This window comes from Lissotriton helveticus, chromosome 4_1 (genome assembly GCF_964261635.1).
Source record: "Lissotriton helveticus chromosome 4_1, aLisHel1.1, whole genome shotgun sequence".
Lineage (NCBI taxonomy): Eukaryota > Metazoa > Chordata > Amphibia > Caudata > Salamandridae > Lissotriton > Lissotriton helveticus.
The window spans coordinates 1,433,041,477-1,433,067,271 of NC_136063.1; the positions used below are offsets into that span (position 1 = coordinate 1,433,041,477).

General features: G+C 50.5%; 1 protein-coding gene across 1 annotated transcript in view; it reads right to left on the reverse strand.

Annotated features, from left to right (window-relative positions):
• Window positions 1-25,795, reverse strand: part of LOC144827542 (putative thiopurine S-methyltransferase) — a 315,654-nt gene that overhangs the window by 112,977 nt on the left and 176,882 nt on the right. The window contains exon 3 of the mRNA XM_078685806.1: window positions 15,087-15,179. Within this exon, the coding sequence (XP_078541932.1) occupies window positions 15,087-15,179 (93 nt within the window). The remainder of the gene's footprint in view (window positions 1-15,086; window positions 15,180-25,795) is intronic.

Sequence of the window (25,795 nt, forward strand, 5' to 3'; positions counted from 1 at the left end):
GCATATTTGGTGAAGTGCCAACATGCGAAACTTTTCTCTGACGATGACCTTGTTGAGAAGTCGTAGATCGAGTATTGGTCTGAACTTGTCCTCCTGATCTTTTTTGGGGACAAGAAAGTACCTGGAATAAACTCCCTTTCCTCTTTGAGCGAGAGGAACCTCCTCTATCGCTCTTTTTTGTAGTAGGACTTTTACCTCTCTTCGGAGCAAGCTTAGTTGATGAGGGTAAGCGCTCTTTGGAGGAATGCTCTTTGGAGGGGCACGGAAACGTAGCCTGTATCCATTGCGCAGTATATTCAGCACCCACTGATCCTTGGTGATGCTGACCCACTCTGCCAGGTGTTGTGAAGCACTTCCTCCCACTGGAGTGGGCAACGGCACCAGAGGAAGCCACTGATCAGGCTTTTCCTCCTCTGGTGGTGTTAGAGGATTGCTGATGACCTCCTCTACCTCTGCCCGGTTTACCTCGAAACTGGGGTTTCCCTTGGGTTTTACTTTGGGACCATTGAGGGGTTTGAACCCTCTGTTGAGCCCCTCTCCCCCTGTTGGGCTTGAAACGGCGCTTGAACTCTTTCTTCTTTTCCAAGCCCACCACTTTCACTGTGTCCAGTTCCGTCTTCATTCGGGTCATTTCTTCGCCAGCATGCTCCCCGAAGAGAGCGGAACCCGAAAAGGGGAGATTAAGGATGCGATGTTGAGCATCCGGCTTCAGGCCTGTCAGGCGCAACCATGCCGATCTCCTGGCACAAACCCCATGAGAATAGGAGTGCGCCGCCAGGACAGCACCATCCGCAGCCGTGCTTATCATCTGATTCGCCACCAGACATCCTTCAGTCACGGTCTCTTCAAAATCCTGCTGGTCTTCTTTTGGCAGCTTGGCTTTGACCTTTCCATAGAGTCCCATAAGGCTCTGTCGTATCGACCCAGAAGTGCAGCCGCACTAGAAACCTTAAGAGTCGACGCAGCTGAGTTGCAAACTTTGCGACCCCAGGAGTCTTGAGTCTTGCTGTCCTTGTCTGGTGGGACTGAAGAAGAACCGACAACTGCGTGTGTCTTCCTCGCCGCCGCCACAATAACAGAGTCTGCTGGAGGGTCAGATCTTACAAAAACCGGGTCAGAAGAGGCCGGCTTGTATTTCTTCTGGATGCGGGCTGGCACAGCTCTGATAGCCGCCGGCGTTAGGAATACCTCCTTGACAGGATCCATAATCCCCGGGACTAATGGTAGTAGAGGACGGGTGATCGCCTTTTTGTGTAAAGTTTCAAAAATGACTGTCGTTGTAACCTGAGGGACAGACATTTCAATGCTCAGCTACTGAGCTCCTCTTTGCAAGACATCCAGATACGTGCCAATGTCATCCACTGGGGAGGATCGGGACGCAGGACTGTCCGTCAAAGTAGGGGAGTAGTCCCTCTTGGAAGACCTGGTAGAAGAGGTAGATGAAGTAGACGGAGTTCGTCGACGTCTACGGTGAACACTGTGCCTCCTCTCTTTTGATCGTTTCGAACGCTCTTCTCGTCTAGGAGAGCGAGACCTGACCCGCTCCTCTGGTTCTTTTCTGGGAGATCGGGGCCTTCTGGGAGATCTGGTAGGTGTTCTCACAGGAGATTTGCGCCTGGGAGGGCTATGCTTGTCCATCTCCTCCACCAGATCCTGAAGAGGAGACCTGTGCTGCGAGCTGGCATAGTCTTGCATACGCTTTGCAGCCCCAGAATCTCTCCAATGGTCCAAAGACCTGTACCATCTAGGTGACAGTCTGACTTTATCCGCCCAAGGGTCCGTCCGACGCTCAGGTGATTTGCGTACCGGACTTCTGGACTTCGAAGATGCAGTTGAGGAGCCAGAGGACCTTGAGGTGGAATGACGGGAAGCTGACTCCGTTACCATCACCACATCTGAACATCTCGACGTCGAGCGATCTTCCCTCGTGGTCGAGTGCTTTCGGAGAGTCGGCGGATCAAACAATCTTGTTTTTGAATGTCTATGCGAGGATGTGTGGTCTCTCGACGTCGAGCGGCGATGAGCAGCCGCCGACGGAGTTCCATTTCTCGACGTCGAACGGCGAGTACCGGCCGTCGACGGAGCCCTCTCTCTCGACGTCGAACGACGATGTCCAGTCGTCGACGGAAGTCTCGACGTCGAACGACGATGTCCTGTCGTTGACGAAGCACCCTGCCTCGACGTCGAGTGACGATGTCCAATCGTCGACGGAGGTCTTTCTCTCGACGTCGAACGGTGATGATCAGCCGTCGACGGAGTTTTCTGCCTCGACGTCGAATGTCTGTGCGACGACGGTGGAGGGGTATTCGACACCCTCGACGCTGAGAGCTGACGAGACACCGACGGAGACTGCCTCCTCGACGCCGATCGACTCTTCCCTGTCGACGGCGGAGGGGTCTTGGTCCTCGACGCCGAACGTCGCTTCTTCGACGACGGCGGAGGAGTCACACTTCTCGACGCCAGTCGACGTCTGGATGACGACGGCGGAGGGGTGACCTCCCTCGACGCCAGTCGTCGCCTGGTTGACAACGGCGGAGGGGTCTTGGAACTCGACGCCGACCGTCGCCCGGTTGACGGCGGCGGAGTTCCCTTCCTCGACGTCGGACGTCGCCCGGTTGACGCCGGCGGAGGGGATTTCGACGATGGAACTGGATCCTTCGACGTCGTCGACGTACCTGGTCTTCTCTTCGACGGCGAGCCCGCCGTCGACGGCAGTTTAGACGATGAATGATCCACCGGTGGTTCTTTTCTCAGCGCCGAGCCCGACGCTGAGGGTGAGGGGTGTGAAGACTTCTTCCTGGAAGATGAATGAGTCTTCTTGGAGCCCTTCCTCACCGGAGATCTTCCTCTTGATGACCTATGAGCTAGGCCATAAATGCGAATCCTCTCCCTGTCTTTTAACGTTCTTCCTGACAGGTGTTCACAATGAGGACAGGTGCCTGGATCATGTTCCTCAGGCAGACACAGGATACAGACGTCGTGGTTGTCTGACTTGGCCTTCTTGTTGCCACAAGAAGGGCATTTGTCAAAGAGTGAAGGCATTTTCAGGAGAAAATGCTCACCAAATTGACTGAAAAAGACAGTATCTTACGTGACTAGATGTTAAATGTCGAGTAAGAACAAAAAATTGTCAAAAGTGAAGAGTTTTTCTGTCAAAAAACAGGAAAATTAGTGGAGCTGTGTAACCAGGGTCCTTCTCTGAAGGAGCCGGAAAGAACAACTGACCTAACTGTCACCCCTGAGGCATGATGGGATACTGGGGGTCATGAGTGCCTTAAAGGCACGGTGTCAGTTTATTGCTATGCAGCTACAGGTTAGCTTTTCAGTCTTTTTAGACTGTGTGTTTGCAATGCAGCCTGGGAGCTTTCTATGCTTCCAGTGAGTTATAAGAACTTCTACTGCTTTCTGAGCATTAAAACAATTTCTAAACACACTTTTTTGTTGTTTCTCATGTTTCTAATGCTTATTATTATTACATGTATGGTGGAAATTCTACACAGCATATTTCAGCTCTGTTTCTATTGGCTGCTATTGCATGTTATATATATATATGTATTTATATATATATATGAGTATATATATATGTGGGGCACATATAATATAGTGTTTCCGGGGTCCCGCACATGGGCGGGAATATTCTAATGCTTATGACTATTGATGAGGATCCCCTGGAAGAGAACTTGTACTACACTTTATTTAGTGGTTAAACTTGCTGCATTAATTAAAAATCTTTTTTTTCCTTGCATTGAATCTACTGTACTCCTAAAAAGCTGGAAAAGATAAGGGGAAGTAGCAACCTAAAATGTAAACGCTGTGGCAACGGAGAGGCAGATGATGTGCATATGTTTGCCACTTGTCTAAAGTTAGAATGAATTTTGGTCAGCAGTGGGTAAGACTATCTCTCACTCTGTGGTAGTTAACATAGAGGTAAGCACTGATTTAATTATGTTTGGGATAACTCAGCTAAATAAAGATATACGCGATCTGCAGGGAACAGCCTTTACGACGCGGCTGTTACACCGCGTGCCGTTACAACGCGGTTTTTCCAACGCAAGTCGTTACCACGACTTGCGCTGGAGGGCGCTGCAGGACAAGGAATTTTTTAATTTACTATCCAACACCTTCCCTACTGTACGTAGGCTGGTGTTAGAATAGTAAATTAAAAAATTCCGAAGTCCGCACCCCTCCAACGCAAGTCGTGGTAACGACTTGCGTTGAAAAAACGGCGTTGTAACGGCACGCGGTGTAAAAGCACGCATTGTAAAGCCGTACAACCGCGATCTGCAGGTGAATTGCTGCCATCTGACCTTTTTTTAATATTAATAGCAAGGAGAGAAATTTGTAAACTCTGGTCTCAAGCAGTGGCCCCTTCGTGGCAGGGATGGAAGAGATCTGTGTTTTGTTTTTTTAAGGAACTGGACAGAAGTAGGGGAAGATTCTGGGAATTGTTAAAGATCTGACGACTTCTCTATCCAATGATTACACCCTCTTAATTCAGTAAAACTGGGAGGGCTGTGCATTTTCGATATAACCCAGTAAATCTGATTGAATCAGAGCCGATATCGGGCAACATACGAAGGGCGAGCTGATTTGGTGCCAATTGGTGGTGACATGAGGACAAAAAAAATGAATGAAATATAGAGGGGGCGTGGCCAAGCGGTCCAACATGGCGGACACGCCTTAGCCTGGCTCCCGTAGGCCCGCAATATCAACATCAGGGCCGGACTGGGAACCAAAACCGGCCCAGGCAAAGTACTCAGCTGGCACCCCGGGGAGTTGGGGATGCCGCCGAGCTGTTTGCCAGAGCTGATTTCGGCCGATTTTGTAAAAGGAGCCGATATCGCAGCTATGCTGCAAAAGCAGCCCTTTAACAAAAACGGCCCCCCAGGTGCCCAAAATCGGCCCCCACCATAGCGGCCCATCGGTGAAATGCCCGGTGCCCGCTACGGCCAGTCCAGCCCTGTTCAACATCCTGCCGGTAAGCGGCAATCATACACCCTGACCGACCAATGCTGAAGGCGCCCAAGACCTTGAGACATAGAGGGGCCTTTTTGCGGCGTTGGCGTAGGCGGGACAGCACAAACGCTGTATCGAAGGTCTGGAGAAGGCGAGGCTCAGGTCGCGTGGTGAAGCCATGCCCTGCCGTGCTCACGACCCCGGGGAACATGGTCGTTGCTGGGAGTAGATGAGGATTCAACACGTTGGTGTGCCGGAGCCTAGTGGATTCAGGCTCGGAAGGGACTCTGGATCCTGCGGCCCCGCTGTAGCAGCTGTGAAGCAGGCATCTACACAGCTCCCCCACCCGGGCCTGCGGGTGGGCTGGAGCATTCAGCTGGTGACCCGGAGGAGCGTGATCGGGCCAGGGACTGGTACCACACCCAAGCATCTGACAGCGGGAAGACAATTGGAGAGGGCACACGGCCCTCCTATGCGAAGTACCCAGGGTATTCAGAGGATTGAGGGGTTGGTGTCCAACCAACCAGGTGAGGAGCAGGGCATATCTGCGTACCGGAGTCAGCTCCTACTAGACCATAGACAGGCCCAGACAGTGGGGTGCAGTTGCAAGTGGTGGCATGAATAGGACTGCCAGTTGTACCAAGAAGTCCTATCATATATAGAGCTGTCCAGTGCAAGAACTTTGAGGTAGCGCAATGGGGATCAAAACGGTGAATGCCGCGAAACCAGTCTAAAATCCAATTAGCGGGGCGTGGCCAAGATGGCGAGCTAGGAGGACGCATCCTTCCGAGCTCCCGAGACCCCGGACCCTGCGTGCCGCCTGTCGCCGCTGATCTCCCCCGGATCAGGCGGAGCCCGGCGCCCGACGACCACGGAGGAGCAGCGGAGCAGTCAGTGAGACCCCGGCGCCCTCCGGGACGTTGCAGCAGTGTGCCAGGCGTCCCCTGGCGGAGCGGCCTGTTGCCGGGCCGGGATCCCTGCCGGACCTCCCGGCGGTGCCAGCCGACGTTCGGCTCCGGGACCCCAGCGGCACCTCCGAGACACCCAAGGGGGCAGCACCCCCACGACCTGTGATTTCTGGAGGCGGCGGAGGGACACGTCGCAGCGGGCCGGCGGCCTGCCAACCGAGCTGCAGTGTGCCAGCCCCCGGGGACCGCAACTACGCGACCCCGGGGATTCAGTGACGGACGAGGCCTACCCTGAGGCCTGCAATCTGGGAGCACGTCACGGCGCCTCGCTTTGTAGGAGGGATTGGCGCAACGGGCTGTCCGCGCGCCGCAGCGCCCTGGGCTGCCCGGGCTGGGGACCTCGGCGCTGTCCCCCCCCCCCTCCCGGGGACCATCGGAGGGCCTATAGTGACACGGCGGAGCCCGGCCCAGAGACTTTGCGCAAGACGGAGCCCACCCTCCTTCACCACACCTCACTCCGGTACCGGGCCGGAGCCCCCGGAAGCAGACACTTGAGGTACGGGGCTGTGGGCCTGGGAACCACGTGGCGCTGCGCACTGACTGCGGTGAGGGCACCTGCCTATTGAGACGCGGATTGGTGTCGCGGTGGGGGACTGCCCGGGCCCGTCTGGGCGGACTACGCTCCTTTGGGCGCTGCAGAACCAGCATAGCGGCGAGGCCCACCTGCCTTCCTCCCCGACCGCACTCTTCTTCGCACTATCTCGGGGGTGATACTCCACGACTGGGACGATCGCTGCCACCCGCCTTTGGGGGACGACGAGGGGTGGACCAGCGGCGGTGATCGCACCGCGGAACACCGTGACAAGGAGCGCTGACGTGCGCATCTCAACCCGCCCCACCCGGGTCCTTCGCGGTGCCCCCTGTGCCGCGGTCCAGGCCTGTCGCGACGATGTCGGGCAACCGAGGGGGTAAGAAAGGTGAACGCACCCTGCCTGACATGCTGAGCAGGGCAGCCCCCCCCCGACAGGACAGGAACCAGCCCGCCCCGAGCCCCCCGTCCGGCTCTCGAGGGGCTGAGGGAGGGGAACCCCGGTGACTCGATCGTTTCTGGAGTCGTTGTTCAGCACTCTCCGGGAGGACTTCCAGGCATTGAAGCAGGAGGTGGCGGGAGAGGTCAGGGAGGTGCGGCGGGAAGTCGATTCCCTGGGGGAGCGGGTGACCGTTGTGGAGGAATCCAGTCAAGCCAGAGATGAAGAGATCACGCACCTGCAGCAGGAAGTACTGCGCCTCAGGGACCAGCAGATCGACCTCCAGGCCCACGTTGAAGATCTCGAGAACAGGTCCAGGCGCAACAACATCAGGGTTCGCGGCGTTCCTTCTGGAGAGGAAGGGGAAGACGTGGCTGCGTACCTGGGCGACATGTTTCGTGACATTCTGGAGGAGCCTAGAGACTTCCAAGTGAGGATAGACAGAGCGCACAGAGTGGGGCCGCGGCGCCGGGCCTCCGCGCCCGCTCCTGATATCCTGGCCTTCCTGCCGGACTTCCCCTTGAAGGAGCGAATCCTACGCGAGGCTCGACGTCGGCAGCCGCTCACCTTCCGGAACCATCCAGTGGCGCTGTTTCAAGATTTGTCGACGATCACCCTTCAAAAGCGCAAATCCTTCAAGATAGCCACGGATTTTTTGAGAGAACACGGCACACAATATTCCTGGGGCCACCCCTTTCGGCTCATCTTCCGCTGGACCGGCACCCTGCATCAGCTCCGGTCCCTTCAGGACACCTGTGAAGTGTTGGGGATCACAGCTACAGACGCCGACACCCCTGCTCCGCCCGGGCGGCGCGCCACTAGAGATGGGTGGCAAACTGTCCGCCGGCGCCGGGCCTCTGCTTTGCCCGCGCGACCGGCTTCACCGGCGGCCAGGGCTGAGAGAGATGACGCAATACTGGCGGTTACCGGAGCCACATCGCCAAGTGACACAGCCCTGACGGCCTGAGCACACTCCGGGGGGAGATCCTGATGGCCTCATCTTCATAGCAGGTGCGGGGGTTCCGGGGGGGAGGGGGCGGCGGGGGGGTGCTGGAGGTGGCTGGACGTCCACACGAATACTCTACCACAGACTTGTTCACTAGGGACTGGACTGGGACAATGTTCTTCATTCTAGGGGAGTTGGATGGTTGGGGATGTTGGGGCACAGGGTGGGGTACGGGTGGGAGAGAGTTGGGGTTGGAAGGGGGGGCTCGGGGAAGCCGCGAGTCCAGCAGTTTGAGGGGGAGAGGTCGAGTGTTGGTTTGGTTGGGGGTTCATTGGGGGGACTCTGGGGTTTTGTGCTGGGCTGTCATGCTCTATTGCTCTTCCTCCTGTTGCTTCGCGCCACGTGCGCTGGGTTGTGGTTCCGGTGCTGCTGGTCTCTTGCCTTTGTTTGGCCTTCTGCCGTTGCTCCTCACGATGTTCCTTGCCGACACTGCTTCATTGATCGCTGCCCTGGTGTCGCCTATTCATGGCCCTTAAGGTAGTCACACTCAACGTGAAGGGGCTGAACAACCCGGTTAAGCGTAGGGCGATCCTCTCCCTCCTAGAGAATACTCAGGCGGACATCTGCCTTTTACAGGAGACTCACCTTTTGACACAAGATTGCATTAGAATGAGGTCATCGAAGTTCCCAACCCAGTTTTTCTCTTCAGGGTCCACTAAAACAGCGGGGGTTGCTATCCTGGTCTCTAGTAAATTCAGGGGAGAGGTCTTGCATAAAGTAGCGGAACAAAAGGGGAGGCTCCTGGCTTACAGAGTCAAGTTGGGGGGTTTGTTGTTCACAGTGGGTTCTGTTTATAGCCCGAATGACCGCCAGGATGCATTTTTACACTCAGCCCTCGAACACATTACAACTACACCCGCCAGACACATACTCATCGGGGGGGATTTGAATATGGTCTTTGATTCACTCCTGGACAGATCTGCGCAGCGCCGCCCACACACCGGGGAGTTCTCGCGACTGAGTCACTCCCGCCTTAGCGAGCTCGACATACACGACCTTTGGAGACGTCTGCACCCCGCTACCCGGGCCTATTCTTACTACTCCCACGCGCACAGGACATATGCGAGACTGGATCACATTCTAGTTACAGGGCCTATGGCCGCGCTGGCGATGGCTTCCGACATAGGGGTGCTCTCGTTGTCGGATCACGCCCCGGTGTCGGGTTCCTTTCAGCTTCCGCCGTTGTCGCCCTCTCGGGGGGTTTGGCGCCTCAGGGACACGCTGCTACACAAACCGGCGGTGGTACAGAGGATCCGCGACGCGATATCTGAATACCGGTCCCATAATGATAATGGGGACACGTCTCGTGCGACGCAATGGGCTGCCTTGAAGGCGGTGCTCCGCGGGGAGTTCATTTCCATCTCGTCGGCGGAGAATAGGGACCGACAGCAGAAACGGGATGAGCTTACGACACAGGTGCGGGAGCTGGAGCAGATGCATCAGAGAACGGGGGCACCCGGGGTTTGGAGGCAGCTTAAAGCGACGCGGAAATTGCTCTCCGCGCTCGATATGGACAGGGCGGAGTATGCGGCGCTCCGCTTGAAGCATGCATACTACTCTGGGGGCGACAGATGCGGCCGACTCCTGGCTAACAAGCTTCGGGTGAAACATCAGCGTATGCGGGTTACGGAGCTCTCCACTCCGAGCGGTGTGAAGGCAACGGAGGACCCTCAAATTGCGGAGGGATTCCGCCGATTCTACGCCGACTTATACACAGGCGAGCCTCCGTCGTCGCTCGCGGAGACTGCATATCTGGACTCCATTGACCTCCCTTCTCTCAGCTCGGAGCAGGCGGAGTACTTGGAAAGGGACATACGCCCGGAGGAGGTGATTGTGGCTATCTCCCGGCTTAAACTCGGGAAGGCCCCAGGGCCCGACGGCTACTCCCCGCTTTTTTACAGGACGTTCTGTCAGGACCTGGTCCCCCTGTTGACGAGGCTCTTTAACTCTTTCGCGGAACCGGGTGCCATTCCTCCGGACTTGCTCTGGGCGACGGTGTCGGTTATTCCCAAGCCGGGGAAAGATAGGTCCGAGTGCGGCTCCTACCGGCCGATCTCGTTGCTGAACGTGGATCTCAAGCTCTATACGGGGATCCTGGCGTCTCGCTTGGCACAATACCTGCCGGGACTTGTGGACCCGGACCAGGCGGGGTTTATCCCCGGCCGGCAGACGGTGGACAATACTAAGAGGGTGGTGCACGCCCTAGAGAAGGCCTCCTGCGTCCCTGGGGAACGCATGCTCTTATCAGTCGACACGGAAAAGGCGTTCGACCGAGTGCGCTGGTCTTACCTTGACGGTGTACTTCGCAAAGCGGGGATAGGGGAGAAATTCCGCACGCTTGTCTTTAACTGTTACAAACACCCGACCGCGGTGGTGCGGGTTAACGGGCACAGCTCCGACCGCTTTGCGATTGAACGGGGGACCAGGCAGGGGTGCCCTTTGTCCCCACTTCTCTTCGCTCTTTATATGGAGCCGTTTGCCCAGAGAGTCCGACAGAACGCAAGGGTGACTGGCATCCGAATGGGAGGCTATATCCACACCATCAGCCTGTACGCGGATGACGTGATCCTTCTACTTGAAGATCCAAAAGAGGCACTCCCGGCCTGCATTGCCGAGCTGGACGCCTTCGCCGAAGTAGCGGGCTTTAAAATGAACACGAGGAAATCGTCGGACCTAGACCTCTCGCTGTCTAACGCGACGCGCCTCGAGTTACAGGGGCGCTTTCCCATGAGTTGGTCTAAGGACCTAATCCCGTACTTGGGTGTCCTGCTGGCGCCCTCCCTCCCCGCTATGGTGGCGGCGAACTATGCGGCGTTGGGCAGTAAGATGAAGGAGGAGTTGTCCCGCTGGAGCAAGGGCACGTTGTCGCTGCTGGGTCGGGTGGCCGCTGTCAAGATGACTCTTCTACCACAGGTCCTGTACTTGTTTCGAGCGCTACCGCTTCAGCCACCGAAGGGGTGGCTCCGTCAGGCACAGGCAGATATAGCACGTTTTGTCTGGCAGGGTCGCAAACCCAGGCTTAGGAGAGCCTTGTCTACTCTGGCTCCAGAGTCGGGCGGCCTCGGCATCCCCGATCTCCAAAAGTACTTTCAAGCGGCGCAACTGCGGTTCTTTGTGGAGTGGAGCAAATGGGAATCTGACAGGCACTGGCTTTTTCAAGACCAAGCGGTGGCGGGCAGAACTCTGCAAGAGATACCCTTCATGCGCAGGGCACATAGGCCCCCTAACCTCTACGCGTCCCTGGTTACCCGGGTCCCGCTTAGAGTGTGGGACACAGTGAATATCACGCGGGAACTTACTTCCTTCCCGTCGCCGCTGACGCCGCTGATCGGAAATCCTGATTTTCAGCCTGGGATGGAGCCTGGCGCATTCGCACGCTGGCAGGCGGCCAGGTGTAGCGCTCTGTTTCACATGTATGGCCCAGAGGGGATAGTGTCGTTCCAGGACCTCAAGAGGGATTACCACTTGCCTGAGACCGAGCGTATGCGCTATTTGCAGGTCCGCCACTGGGCGCTGCAGCCGCAGGTACGGGTACTGGCGGACCGGAAACTTACGCCTTACGAGTTGTGGTTGGCGACCCGCTCTTCAGATGCCAAACTCGTCTCGGACCTCTACAAACTTTTGCAGCCCCCCGCCTTTCACATCCATAACCCTGGGAGGGAGAGTTGGGAACGCGAACTAGGGAGGGTACTGAGCCATAAGGAATGGGACGACATATCTTATCGCGCACGTCACTCAGCTTATCACACTGGGCTCACTGAGACCTTCACTAAAATTACTACATATTGGTACTATACACCTCAGCGACTACACGACATGAACCATGGTCTTCCCGACACCTGCTGGCGCGAGTGCGGACAGACTGGTACCCTCACACATATTTTATGGGACTGTCCATCGCTAGGTCTGTACTGGAAAGAAGTCCTAGATGAAATTGACCACTGTTTTGACATTGAACTGCCTCGCCTACCGGCCTATGTTTTATTAGGGCTGCCCAACGGGTTGATGTACCCCCTGAGATCCAGGAAGGGTAGGCAGATAGCAATTGCATTGGGCTCAGCGATCCAGAACATACTCATATATTGGCGCACCACTACCATTCCCGACACTACAGGTTGGCTACACAGGCTGTGGCATGTTCTAGGTATGGAGAAGCTATCCCTTATGGTGGCAGGGGAAGTTGATAGGTTTGTGGAGCTGTGGCAACCCTTCGTCACTCTATTGCAGTCGGAATTCAAGGAGATTACTTGCCCCAGATACCTCAGGCTCATGCGGCTGACATCCTTGGCCACTCCGCATTCTTAGTCGCCCCTGGGGGATCTATGTGGGACAGGAGGCGGATCCGTTGAACTGTTAACAAGGGCACATGACTTTGGCTCGGCGCACCGTTATGGGGGGGGGGGAGGGGACCCTGGGGAGGGCGGGGGGGGGCAGTTCTGTTGGGGGGAGGGTTGTTTTTTGGAGTCAGTCGTCATTGCTTCTTCGTCCAGCATATGTTCCTTCCACTTGCTCTGAATGTACCATTTGCATATCTGACGGCGCTCAGGATGTGGGGACTCACCATGGCATCTTTGTGACGACCAGTTTTTGTTGTATGTACTGTTTTATACTTATGCAATAAAATGCTTTAAACCTAAAATCCAATTAGCCCCTGGGCGCGCAGAGCGCCGCCGGTCTCTTATCATCCAGCAATATCTATCCTACCGATCAAACCCTTGCGCAAAACTACGACCTCCCAGGGTCTTGCAACAGAACAGGAAGATACAACGGAGTTGCCTGTTAGAGGTGGGGTTGTAAGCTCTTCTGCGGAAGTTGGTGTTTCCATGATTGGCATATTTGATTTAGTGTGTGCCCAGGGTATGTAAATCAAATGCTGCTAGAGTCTAGGGTATAAATACTGCAGCACTGATTGTGCCACCCACATAAGCAGCCTGTAAATGTAATTCAGATCTGCCACTGCAGTATCTGTGTGCAGTCTAGTACTGTCATGTCGACTTGGCAAGTGCACCCATTTGCCAGGCCCTACCATTCCATTTTCTTACATATTAGTCACCCCTCAGGTAGGCCCAAGGTACCCCTGTGGGCAGGGTGCTGTGTATGTCAAAGGTAGGACATGTACCTGTGTGGGTGACATGTCCTGGTGACGAATTACAGTGTATTTAGTTTTTCACCACAACAAAGGCGATCTGTCCCATAGAAAGGAATGGGAGTTTTACTTATAACATCTTATAAGCATAACTTCCCATTGGGACACGATGTGGAAATGGAGTTTAGTATGCCTGGATTCAGAATGTAAAAATGCATTTTTTTAGTAAAGATGATTTTTATGTTCTTTGTTTGAAAATACCATTTTCAGAAAGTAGGTATTTTCTTGCTTAGCTATCCTGTGTGCCTCTGCTGGGTTTGTGGATTGACTGTCTGGCTTTGGAGTGACAGGGACTGGGGATGTGCAGAGGCTCAAGAGAGTCTAGATAAGTCAGGGCTGGGCTGAATGGACCTGAGCTGCATTTAGAGTAGGGGGAGGAGATTTCCTTTTGCTTGAATGGGCCCAGTCTGCCTTCCACAATGCTGTCTCCACCTCCTGCCAGGAAGCTGGGCCAGGGAGGACAGAAATGGTTTGGACTAAGCACAGACACTCTAGGCCTGAGAGAACAAAGCAATTTTGGGTATAAATACTGGGGCCCGGACTTCAGAACTTTAGAACTCTTTTGGACCAAGAAGACTGCCAAGAAGAAGAGCAGGAGGAGCTATGCGGAAGAACTACCACTTTTCTGAGTGTTTTGGTGTGTTGGGCTGCAGTTGCCACTTCTGTCTTGGGCAGTGAAAGGACTGGACTGAACTTTCTGCAATTCTTTATTGAGTTTCTCCAAGGACACGAGGTAGAGCTTGCTCCCTGTTCAAGAAGTCTCAGGAACAGCAACAACTTCTGCAATCAGCACTGGGGACTGTGGGTTTTGTGCTGCAACAGAAGAAAAAGCAACGTGATGCTGTCTACAACGCCGCTTATGCCTCTGTGTCCTGAAGGCAACGCCGCACCACAACCCTGGTTTCACCGTCGACGCCTCCACTGAGCCACTGCGACCTATGGGCACTGCACTTCGCTTAACAAAGCTGCGTTGGTATACCTGACGATGCCGCACCACACCGATAGATGCCGCTGCTTGGTTCGAGGGCACAGTTCGTAAATTACACGACGCACCGTCCTCATCCCGCACCACAGCCTTGGCCTAACGACACCGGTGCCATAAACTCCAGTTTGTCGATGACAGCGCTTCAGCAACGACGGCGACCCTGCTAGCACCGCGACGAGCACCGCATCACTTCGCACTGCAGCTCTGTTCTCACCGGTGCCGCTGGAGGACCATCACAGAGCCACTGCCTGCACTGCGACCTGAAGGCACGCACGGCGCACCTCTGCCCTTTGCACCACAGCACCCGGTTCCGGCGCTCCCGACTTTAACAGTGGGGAGTTCCATCTGCAACACTTGTGACTGCAAGGGCCCGACGACTCCTGCACGACTTCCAGAACCGACGCCAGCTCACTGGAGATCGACGAGAGGTCGCCGACGCCCTACACTTCTAAAGGTACTGTTTTGCGGGTCTTTCAAACACCGTAGCTAGCCCGCGATGCTGCGGTCAGCCAGAACTGTTTGGTTTTGTAGTTCACGACGCTGTGGTAGACAGAATTCAAGGAACTGAATTTTTCTAATATTCTTGCAAAGTATACCTTTTTAAGTAACGTAATGTAGATTTTTATCGTTTTGGTCTTCTATTAAGTATATCAAATATTGGATATTTCTCTAAAACTGGAGTGGTGTCCGTTGGTTGTGTTTTCACTGTATTACTGTTGGTTATGTGCACATGCTTTACACACTGCCTCTGAGATAAGCCTGACTGCTTGTGCAAAGCTGGCAAGGGGGTGAGCAGGGTTTATTTCAGGAGTGTAACTCCCTTATCCTGACTAGGAAGAAAGGTTCCTACTTGGACAAAGGTACCCACCTATGCCAACTAGAGACCCCCATTTCTAACACTCATATTTAACCAGATTTAAAAAATACAGTAGATATTTTACGCCATATTCTGGTTCATGCTGTTAGAACAAACCTAAATCAAGTATTAATGATAATTCAAGCAGAAGAGGGAGCAAGGATTATTAAGAGTATGCGAAAATAGATGATATTTTATTACCACTTCATGTCAACAGCTTTACCACACAGTGGGAAGAATATCCTGAGTCCAGTTCTATTGTTCAGTAGAGAATTCAGATGTGCCTGTAATAATCTGTGAAGAAAAAAAAGAGGACTATGAAATAAAGTATGCTGATATAATGTGCCAAAATGACATACTTTATTGTACGGAGAATTATTAGAATTCCCTACATATTAGTTACTTCCACAAATATATGCTACAAAGTCGGTGACAGAGACTCATTAGTTGGCATGTCAAGGTTTGTGCAGATACCTTCAGGTATGTAAAAAATAAAAGTGACGGGGGGAGTGTCTTAGAAAATGAGGGTTTTCCATTTTAACTTCCACAGGAAACTGCATTGAACTGCAGCAAAAACCAACTTTACATAGAGGTGTGCATTTGCTGATTTGGCATAAATCAGTTTGATGGTTTGTGCGAAATTAGAGTTATAAAAGGGAGTCAGACTCGGTTCAAAGCACTACATTTGAGATATCGTGATTGTTTATTTACTGATACTCCCTAAATTTACGAATTCCCTAAGGGATTAATTTAAAGCCCATAGAGGCACAACATTGGAGGCGGGAGCTTTTGCAACCATTGTTAAAACTGTATCTGTGAATCTGTGCACCCTGACTGGGCTGTCACATAAACATTTCTGTAGTGGCACTATTACACAAAGCAGTTGGGAAAAATAACAAAAATTCCATTATTGGAAAAAAAGGCATAAGGGGAAAAGGTGAGCAAATCCTGACTCCCACACTCAGTCAACAGGGGTCCCTCTGTTAAAATGAAATTATAAAATGTATATTTGCCTGCGGGACTAGAGGATCCTTAGCCAAATTAAGATATCTTGGATCCTCCCTGACTAGAGGCTCAGTATCTGCAAACCCTCATCTTTTTTTTTTTTTTTAAACCTTTTATTGATCAAAAACATAAAACAGCAGTAAAGCAGTGCATTCAGGTCATGTTTTGTGAGAACTGGTCAACAATCAAGCAATAATATAACATTCCCCAGCTTCAAGTTAGACTATCGATATCAGACACATTATCAAGATTCATTCTTTCACGTCGTAGTTCAATTGTTGGAGACAGACATATATCCCCCTGTATTTATTCCATCTACCCCACTTGCGGTCCTATTTCTTAGGGCATCCCCTATATTTGAAGACATCTTTTTCAGCAATTATGGTTCTATCCATGTCGACTGCCCAGTAACAGCCTCTGGGAACCACACCCACACCCCGCTTCTGCAATATGTTGCGTTTTGCGATGGCCCATCTCAACGAGGCCCATGCTTCCTCTGACTGTGTGAGGTCGGTGGTGTCCCAGACAATTAGTAGGCAACGTTTTGGGGAGGCCTTCAGAGTCCTACCCCCGCCCTTTTTCATTTGTGAAGTGATATCGTCCCAATATGATTGTGCAACTGGCGGCATTCTTTAAGGCACAGGGGGGCAACTCGCCTACCCATTTTGACCAAGACACCGGCATCAAGGTAAACTCGATGTTGGACCTTCAGTTGGAACAGGCGCAGTCTCATGGGGATGGCCACCTCTCTGGGGAGGCCAAAGCGTCTCGTCAATCGTCATCCTCAATAGCACCTAAATCTGACTACCATTGTTGCCGCAGGCACACCAAGAGGTCCGGCCAATTGTTTATTAACTTTTTATACGTGAGAGATATGGCTTTTTTGTTCATGGGATCTAGCAGCCACTTATCCTCCAGTGGAGAGGCCGCAGGGAGTGAATCACCTCTGGGCAGCACTGCTTTGATTACATGGCTGATCTCCAAGTACTGGAATGTTTAATTCTGTGCAAGTTGATATTTCTGCTGAAGGTCTGCGAAAGTGGCCAATCTCCCGATGTCCATACGTCCCCCACTGTTGAAATGCCAATCAAATCCTACGTATCAAAACCAGGACAGGTGCTCAGGTGACCCAAGAATTCGGGCTACCAGAGCGATGTAGCAAGTGTAATTTTGTTATGCCAAGCTAGTTGCGTATTGACTCTATGCCATGTAGCGATTGTGCACGCAGTGGGCCCAGTAAGGTGCAATTTCCGAGGGTGCGAGTATAGTCCTCTATTTTATCCTCCCTGTCCCATGAGCCACCAGTCATTGCGAAATTTCGGGTTGTCATGCCTCCCGTGTGCCCATCTGTTAATCGCAACCAGTTGGGACGCTTAATAATAAAGCATGATATTAGGTAATACAATGCCCCCGTCATACAATACAGCCGTTAGTTTTTTCAGGGCAATCCGCGGGGCCCGGCCATCCCACAGCAGGGCAGGCACGGCATTGTTGATATTATCGAAATAGGAGTCCGGGATTTTATTGGGGGTGTTTTGTAACAGGTAAAGGAAGCGCAGTAGTGCCAGCATCTTGAAAAGTGCAAAACAACAGTTGATGGACAGAATGCAGAACAATGTCATACATTCACCCCAGTACAGAGATCTGGGCCTAATTCCATCGTTTTTTTGCACTCCACACCACCCCAGTCCAGACATGGCCATATGCAAATCAGCCTTGACCCTGTGTCTCATGGGAACAGTCCAGCCCGAACTGCCAAGCCATGTCTTGCTTGGACCGGAATCAAGCATCCTAGGACCGGTTTCTGGCTATCAGCCTTCTTCAGCCAGGATAGTTTGACTCCAGTGGTGTGGAGAGCATGGGACTCACGTCTGAGCATACCATCCCACTCAGGGTGACAAATGCAAAACAACAGTTGATGGACAGAATGCAGAACAATGTCATACATTCACCCCAGTTCAGAGATCTGGGCCTAAATCCATCGTTTTTTTCATCGTTTTTTTGCACTCCACACCACCCCAGTTCAGACATGGCCATATGCAAATCAGCCTTGACCCAGTGCCTCATGGGAACAGTCCAGCCCGAACTGCCAAGCCATGTCTTTCCTGGACCGGAATCAAGCATCCTAGGACCGGTTTCTGGCTATCAGCCTTCTTCAGCCAGGATAGCTTGACTCCAGTGGTGTGGAGAGCATGGGACTCACGTCTGAGCATACCCATCCCACTCGGGGTGACAAATGCAAAACAAAAGTTGATGGACAGAATGCAGAACAATGTCATACATTCACCCCAGTACAGAGATCTGGGCCTAAATCCATCGTTTTTTTGCACTCCACACCACCCCAGTTCAGACATGGCCATATGCAAATCAGCCTTGACCCTGTGCCTCATGGGAACAGTCCAGCCCGAACTGCCAAGCCATGTCTTTCCTGGACCGGAATCAAGCATCCTAGGACCGGTTTCTGCCTATCAGCCTTCTTTAGCCAGGATAGCTTGACTCCAGTGGTGTGGAGAGCTTGGGACTCACGTCTGAGCATACCCATCCCACTCGGGGTGACAAATGCAAAACAACAGTTGATGGACAGAATGCAGAACAATGTCATACATTCACCCCAGTACAGAGATCTGGGCCTAAATCCATCGTTTTTTTGCACTCCACACCTTGAAAAGGGCAGCACGACCTAAGAGAGTTAGGGGGAGAGAGCGCCAGTGCTTGACATCGGCTTGGAAGAGGGTCAGAGGTCAAGTAAGTTCGCTTCATTAAATAGGGCTGAGTCAGAGATATATATGCCCAAGTGGCGGAAGCCCCTTGATGCCACCGGGGTGTCATACCCTCTTGAATTGCATGGTGGTGTCCCCCATAGTATGTATAGTTGAGATTTGGTCCAATTGATTATGTACCCAGAATAAGTGCCAAATATGTGGACGATATGGATGACTCGGCGGATGGTCGATGATGGTGAGGCAATATATAAGAGGATATCATCGCGTACAGCGAGATGCGGTCCTCGTGGTTCTCTGTCCATTTCAGACCATGGATCATGGGATCCCCCTCACCCAAATCGCAAGTGGCTCCAGTACCAAGGCGAAAATTATGGGGGATAGGGGACACTCCTGCCTGGTACCCCTTTGTAATTGAAACTGTCCAGAGGTATGTTTATTCACCACAACTTGGGATATCGGGTAGGCATACAGAAGTCGGACCCATTGTATATAGTTAGGTCCGAAGCCCATTCTCTCCTGTACTGCAAAGAGGAATTCTCACTCAATGGTATCAAATGCCATTTTGGCATCTAGCGAAAGCAGGGATGCGTCTTCCCCAATCATCTGGTGTCTACCCAACACACCGTTTAGTCATCTTAGGTTCAGGGCAGTATTCCATCCAGGCATAAAGCTGGATTGGTCCGGGTGTATCAGTCCAGCGATATGGGGAATGAGCCTATTAGCCAGCAGCGTTGCCAGAATTTTAGCCTCTACTGTGAGAAGGGAAATGGGTTGGTATGCCCTGCAGTCGTCAGGTGGTTTATCCTGTTTGTGGATAACCACGATGGAGGGCGTTCTAATGTCTGGTGGAAGCATCCCTTTTTTGAAACTGATGGGGGGGAAAATTTGGAGGCCATTGGTTTGAAGAGTTCGATCGGGAGCCCGTTGTATCCCATTGCCTTGCCCGAGTGGACATCTCGAATAGCTAAATGGATTTCCTGTTCCGTAGGTTCTCCTTCTAGGGAGTCTCTATCCTCAGGGGATTTTAATAGTCGAGAGCAGTTCCGTAGCCGCTAGTGGCGTGGTTGTCCCAATTGACGAATATACTGAAGTGAAATAGGTGGCAAATATGTCTGCTATCTGCTGGCGATCTGTGATTTCCTCACCGCTTGACCCACGCAGTTGAGCAACCCATCGTGATAGCTGCCCTTTTTTTCCAGCCAGGCAAGGAGCTTGCCTGTTCTCTCTCCATGTTCGTATATCTTATGACAGCTTGATTTATATTTCGCATTAGCTGCGTCTGTAAGAAGCTGCTTGTAATCTAATCGCATAACTGCCAGAGATTGCTGCGCCTTATGGTTTGGTGTTTGTGCAAGCGTCCTTTCCCTCCGTAATATTTCTTTGTGAAGTTGTTCAATGTTCTTGGTTAGTTCTTTTTTATGGCCCATCAGTGCCAGTGCTCTGCCCTTTATCACTGCCCCAAACGCACCCCACAGGGTCTGAGCTGAAGTGACAGAACCTACATTTTCTTTGAAATATAATTCGGTGTCTTTGCTCAATGCAACCTGATGTGTGGTATCTTGAGTGACCAGGGATTTATGGTTAGGGTTGTGCATTGTGCTTGGGAGCCGATTGTTATCTTCTTGAGAATAGGCGAGTGGTCCGAGACCTGATCTTTTTCTTAACAAAAATTATTTTGGAGTGCCCAGCCAACTGTCGTGTGCAGTGAGGTATGGACATGTGGCAGGGTTGGTCGGAAGGCCTTGCAGTAAAAGAATGCTGTACACTACCTTCTGCCCTACAAAGAGTTGGTTGGCTGCCCACAGAGGGTTCGGATCAGGCCCTGTGGTAGACGCTGCTGAGCAAGGCCGTCAGCCTCTCACAGACCCCCACAGCATACAAGCAAAAGGACGTTTACAGCAGGGATTGGCCAACGGCAGAAAGGGAGACACAGGTCAGGGTGTTCCCACCAATGCACATGCATAAAGGCCCTGTACAACACTAGTTCACCATCAATGGAGGGGGGTGCTTTTATAGAAGTTGGATGCAGCCATTAAGAAAAACAGAAATTCACTTTACAAAAAAAATTAAGTGAAGTGATGGCTGTGAAATAAAAAAAAGAGAAAAATACCTACAATTTTACCGTTTTAGTTAGGTCCACGAACCTGCCGTACATACCATAACTTGTACACCAAATCCAATGCTTATGACAACAGAACACTAAGTATAGGGACTTCAGAACACATATTTAAATTACAACACATACACAAATAATTCATGCATTAGCCATAATCTTACCGTTCACAATGTTAAAGGCAAGGTGATATGTAATGTCACTAGTGAGATCATTTATGAAGTCACCTGTTTTATAATACATATGTATGCGGTCGCCAGTAGGTAGTTATAGTTCGGACCTATTTTCCATAGGAAATCCGCAACATTATATTTGGAATAACTTTGGCGCCGGTTGATGAATGTTCGCGAAATTTTCAAAACTGGTGGGGCGCTCCGGTCCGCTCCTATCCTGAAAGTCGTGGGGTGATTCATGAAGCGGGGACTGAGAAAAAAGGGGGTCCCAAAATGTGTTTTCCTCATGCAATTTTCCATAGGTACAGTTCATCGAGGCTCCAGCCCAAATGGCTGAACGGAATTACACCAAATTTGGCAAAGTTGTAGTTCTTGGTTCAGACTCGTGCCTTTTGCTTAAATGGTGTAAATCCATTCAGTAGTGCCTGAGAAAATTACAATTAAAAGTACATATATATCTATGACCTCGGTGGATCCGCGCATCTTGCGCGCACTCTAAGCGCACCTTCCTGATCACGCGCTGATTGCTAATTGGTTGTCAACATTCGAAACCAGGAAGTGTTGGTAGCCATTTTGTGCCTCGGTAGAAGCGAGGATCTAGAAAATAGTGGGACAAGCGTTCAAAACGTATAAAGGGGGCATGTAAGTAATACTTTGATCATCTAGACCTGCTCAGGGGGTCCCACAGGGATCTCTAGGGTCCCCCAAAAAATGTTTTTTTGTTTTTGAAAAAACTGAAAAATGTGCGTAGGGTTCATGGATCCATCGTAATAAAAATAAAAATGAAGCGCGGGCTCCTGTGCTTGTTTAAAAATTAGCTACCTGGGAGGGCCAAATCCAAGGGTCTAAAATATTACATTTAAGGGGGGTCCAGAGGGGCCCTGTAGCCAGGGGACCGACATTCCTCAGTGCTACAAAATAAATGGGTGAGGGAGCTCAAAGGTCCGTCTAAGCCCCGGGAATTACTACCCTCCGGGCTTTTTATATCTTGGGAGGGGGGCCGCGTGGTCTGCATTCTGGAGAAGTCAAAAGCCTTGGGGAACACCACCCCCCAGGAGCGGCTTCTGCTGTGTCTCGGGGTGTTAACCCCCGGGATACTGCTGTTTGGTATTGCAGGGTGGGAGTCGAGGTTCCCGCTCTGTCATGTGAAACTTGAGGGCATATTAACAAGTGCCATTTAGCCGTAATTTTTTTTTAAAAGCCAAAAATGTGGTGAAAGTTATATCGCCCTATTTACTAGGTGACGCTAAGATGCATTAATGCATGTTAGCAGCCGGTTTGCTAAGGGCTCGCCTCGCATCTCCAATGAGTTGCAATGTAGGTGTTCTCAGTGGCAAGGTAGGTGTTTCTATGAGAATATAAAAAGGAAGAGGGAGGTATGATAATAGCTTTGTATTTACAAGGCGGCCCTGGATTTGAGGACCGATAGGAAAACACTCGCTAATTGCGGTTTATGTCGGATCCTAACATCTATTCTGAAGTAGATTTAAGCATGTTTAATATGCGATGTGGCAGATTTACAAGTTCCTCGCGTCACTATTGCATCACTTTTAACATGGGAAAAGTGACGCAAAAGTGGTGCAAGGGTCTTGTAAATCTGCTACAGTGTTCTGACAGTGATCTGTCTTAGATCCTGGGTAAATATAACGGTTTCTGTACAGCCAGTACCTTTCAACCCTACCCCCAAACTGCTTACTGCTTGTTACCATAGTAACATTTCATGGAACACTTAAGTGAGCACACAGGTTAGAAGTTCACTACACAATGTTGCTAATTGAAACAGTTTCTGTGCTGTAGTTTAAAAATAAATTCCATAGGAACTGTTAGTCGCAGCTAAAGACTCTGGTAAATAGCTGGTAAAGAGTTAGCCTCAGTATTGTACTTCTAGTTATAAACATCATTTCTATTTTTAAATGTTTTTAAGCATATGATTATCATACTAAATAATAGTGAAATGTCAGAAAAAGAAGACGTATATACTTTTTTAAATTAACTTTTATTAAAACAACAATAAATAACTAGAAACGTAACTTTAAGATAACAATATAATAAATAACTAGAAACATAATTTTAACAAATCAATATAATAAACAAAATGTGATATGGACTCCAATAGAAGTAGGGTAGGTAATCTGCAAAACAAAAATGAAAATAAGTGTTTAAAATTAGATTGCTGTGACTTAAGGAGGTAAAAGATTACAAGTTAAGGTAATACTTAACAATATTTGTTAATTTGCACGTCTGCAGTGTGCCTGATACATTCCACCTCTCTTATAGGCCCGCGTTGAAGCGGTGTCTGTACGGTAGTACCTATTGCGTCAGATTTACAGTATGGGCCAACAGGTCTTAAAAATGATTCGGAGATAGGCGAGACATCACGTCATTATGCAGGACAATATTGATTCTTTTCAACGCATTTAATCGGAGGTATTGTGTATCTAGGCTGCTCTGCTTACCTTGTGTAAACACTGTGACGAACAGAGTTCACAACTTCAACTCAACTTTGGTTCTATACTGCAGACTATTAAATTCAGCCTTGAATTTTTCATCTGCAGAGTGGACAGCAGCATCCTTAACTTTAAAAGAGAAAGAGAAACAATGTGAGAGAGAGTGAGAGAGAGAAAGAGAGAAAAAAGGACATTAAAACTGTGAGAGAGAGAGAGAGTTATAGAAGGAGCAGTTAATACTGGAGAAAATCTTCGTAGCTCACCTTTTGTCTCCGTTGTGTGTCCAAGCACGTGTCGGTTCATAGTGCACCCTCCAGTTTAGTGATCTGAAAGATAGTATATAGAGTTAGTAATAGCATAGTACATACAACTGCACAAGTATATTTTTGCTTTATTTCTTTGTACACTCAGGATACTGTATTTCATCAACTTCCACTGCAAGGAGGTGTTTGTGCGATGTTTTTCTTCCAAAGTACTATACTCCATGCACTCCCACTGCATAGTGGTGAGTTCTCATTACTGAGTACCCAGACTGTTGCATTCCATTGACTCCCAGAGTCCGGAGGTGAGTGCTTCTTCTTGCGCACTCAGGGGCAGATTTATAAGCTCCTTGCACCACTTTTGCGACACTTTTCCAATGTTAAAAGTGAAGCAAAAGTGGCGCAAGGGGCTTGTAAATCTGCCCCTAAGACTGTTGCAACCTATCTATTCTCACTGCCCGAAGGGTATTGTACATTCCTACGCAGTCAAGCTGCTGCACACTACCCACTCTCTCTGCCGATAGGTGACTTGTCGTTGCTTTGGAAACAAGCTTCTTTGCTCACCTTGTGCCATTGGCGTGATTCAAAGAGGGTGCACCGTGTGTCAAAGAAGCCTACTCAGACGTTGTACCGATGGCCGCGCATCATCGCAGAATCCTCGAACGTTGAGCTTTGGAGGTGTTGGGGGGAGGACGCCAATTTGTGAAACACGACCTGTAAGATAAAAAAGACGTTATTATTGTGCGTTATTTCTTTATCAAAAGAGTGAGAAAGGGAAAGAGTGATTGAAAAGAATATTTGCAGCTCACCTTTCAGTCACCTGTGTGTCTTTCACCACATGCCGTGACGTAATGCACCCTGAAGCTTTACATCTAAAAGATAGTATAAGAAAGATGGTATGATTGGTAATTGTTACTATCTTAATATGGAGCAGAATGACATCACCCTTTCACACACCTTCCCTCCCGCATTTAAAAAACAACTATCTGTACATTTCCAACTTGTTTAATAGGCTTCGATTTTTGAAAAATTACTATAATAGTAATTTTTTTATCCGGTTGTGAAAGCAAGTGGTGCTCAGTGAAACACGTGCTTTCGATCATCACAAGCGACGGACATTTGACTGTTCATAAAAGCTTTCCTGCTATTGGAAAAAAAATACAAATGCAATAAGATACGGTATATAGGACTGCGTACGCCTAAATTGCTGCATCACCTTTTTGTATCCAGTTTGCTGCACCCCACTTACTCCCTCCGCTGCGTGCCCAGGCCTCATTGCTCACCTTTTCGTGGACAGGGCACCTTGTACATCATGCAGTTCCGCTCTTCCACCAAGAAGTCTCACATATGGTGCAGAGTCTTGATATCGCTATGGTTAAGGACATACTCGTACTCCCATCATCATCACAGGTTCCTCATCCCCTCAGTCCTTGCGGTACCACTAACTCAGTGACCAAAGAGGCCATGCCATGCACGTAGTGGTGGGCCACCCTACTCGGTGGTTTGCGCCTATATGAGGCGTCCGAACCACTAGGACGGGCCATCTCAGCGCTTGGGATGGGAGCAACTCTAAAATGGCGTAGAGCACATGCGCCCCGACTTTTTAATTGGTAGGGTCATGTGTGTAATGACGCTTGTAGTGGATGGGTGTGGTGTGGGTGTATACCAGCCATGAGGGAGTGTGTGTGTGCCGTTCTGGCAACCAGACCTGGAAGTAAGAAATCACTACAATGGAAATCTGGGCATGTAGCGTTGTTTTCCTGGTAGCGTAAGCGGAGTGGGCTGGACTGACGTATGCCAGTGCTGCGCGAGGCTCTGAACCATGATTCCGGAGCTATGGGAGTGGTTCCCTTGTGAGCTATATGAGAAATCAAGTGATTTGGGTGTCCCTCTTGTAGTACGGACGTCACCCGGGTCTTAAAAGCAAATGTGTCATTATATCTGTAAAGTCCTACAACATGGCCAACATGGAAGGTACGGGGTATCACTGACTCTATTTTCATTCATAGTTGCATACATAAAAGATGGTGGACAAGACGCATTTCTGCGTATATGAATGTTTGCTGTACATTCGGTGGAGTGTTGTAGCTCTAGTAATACAGGGCTATGAAAGCTTTAGGATGCAGTTTTTGGCACATGAAGTGCAGCTAATATATATACGTATGTAGTCATTCGGGTATACTGTTGAA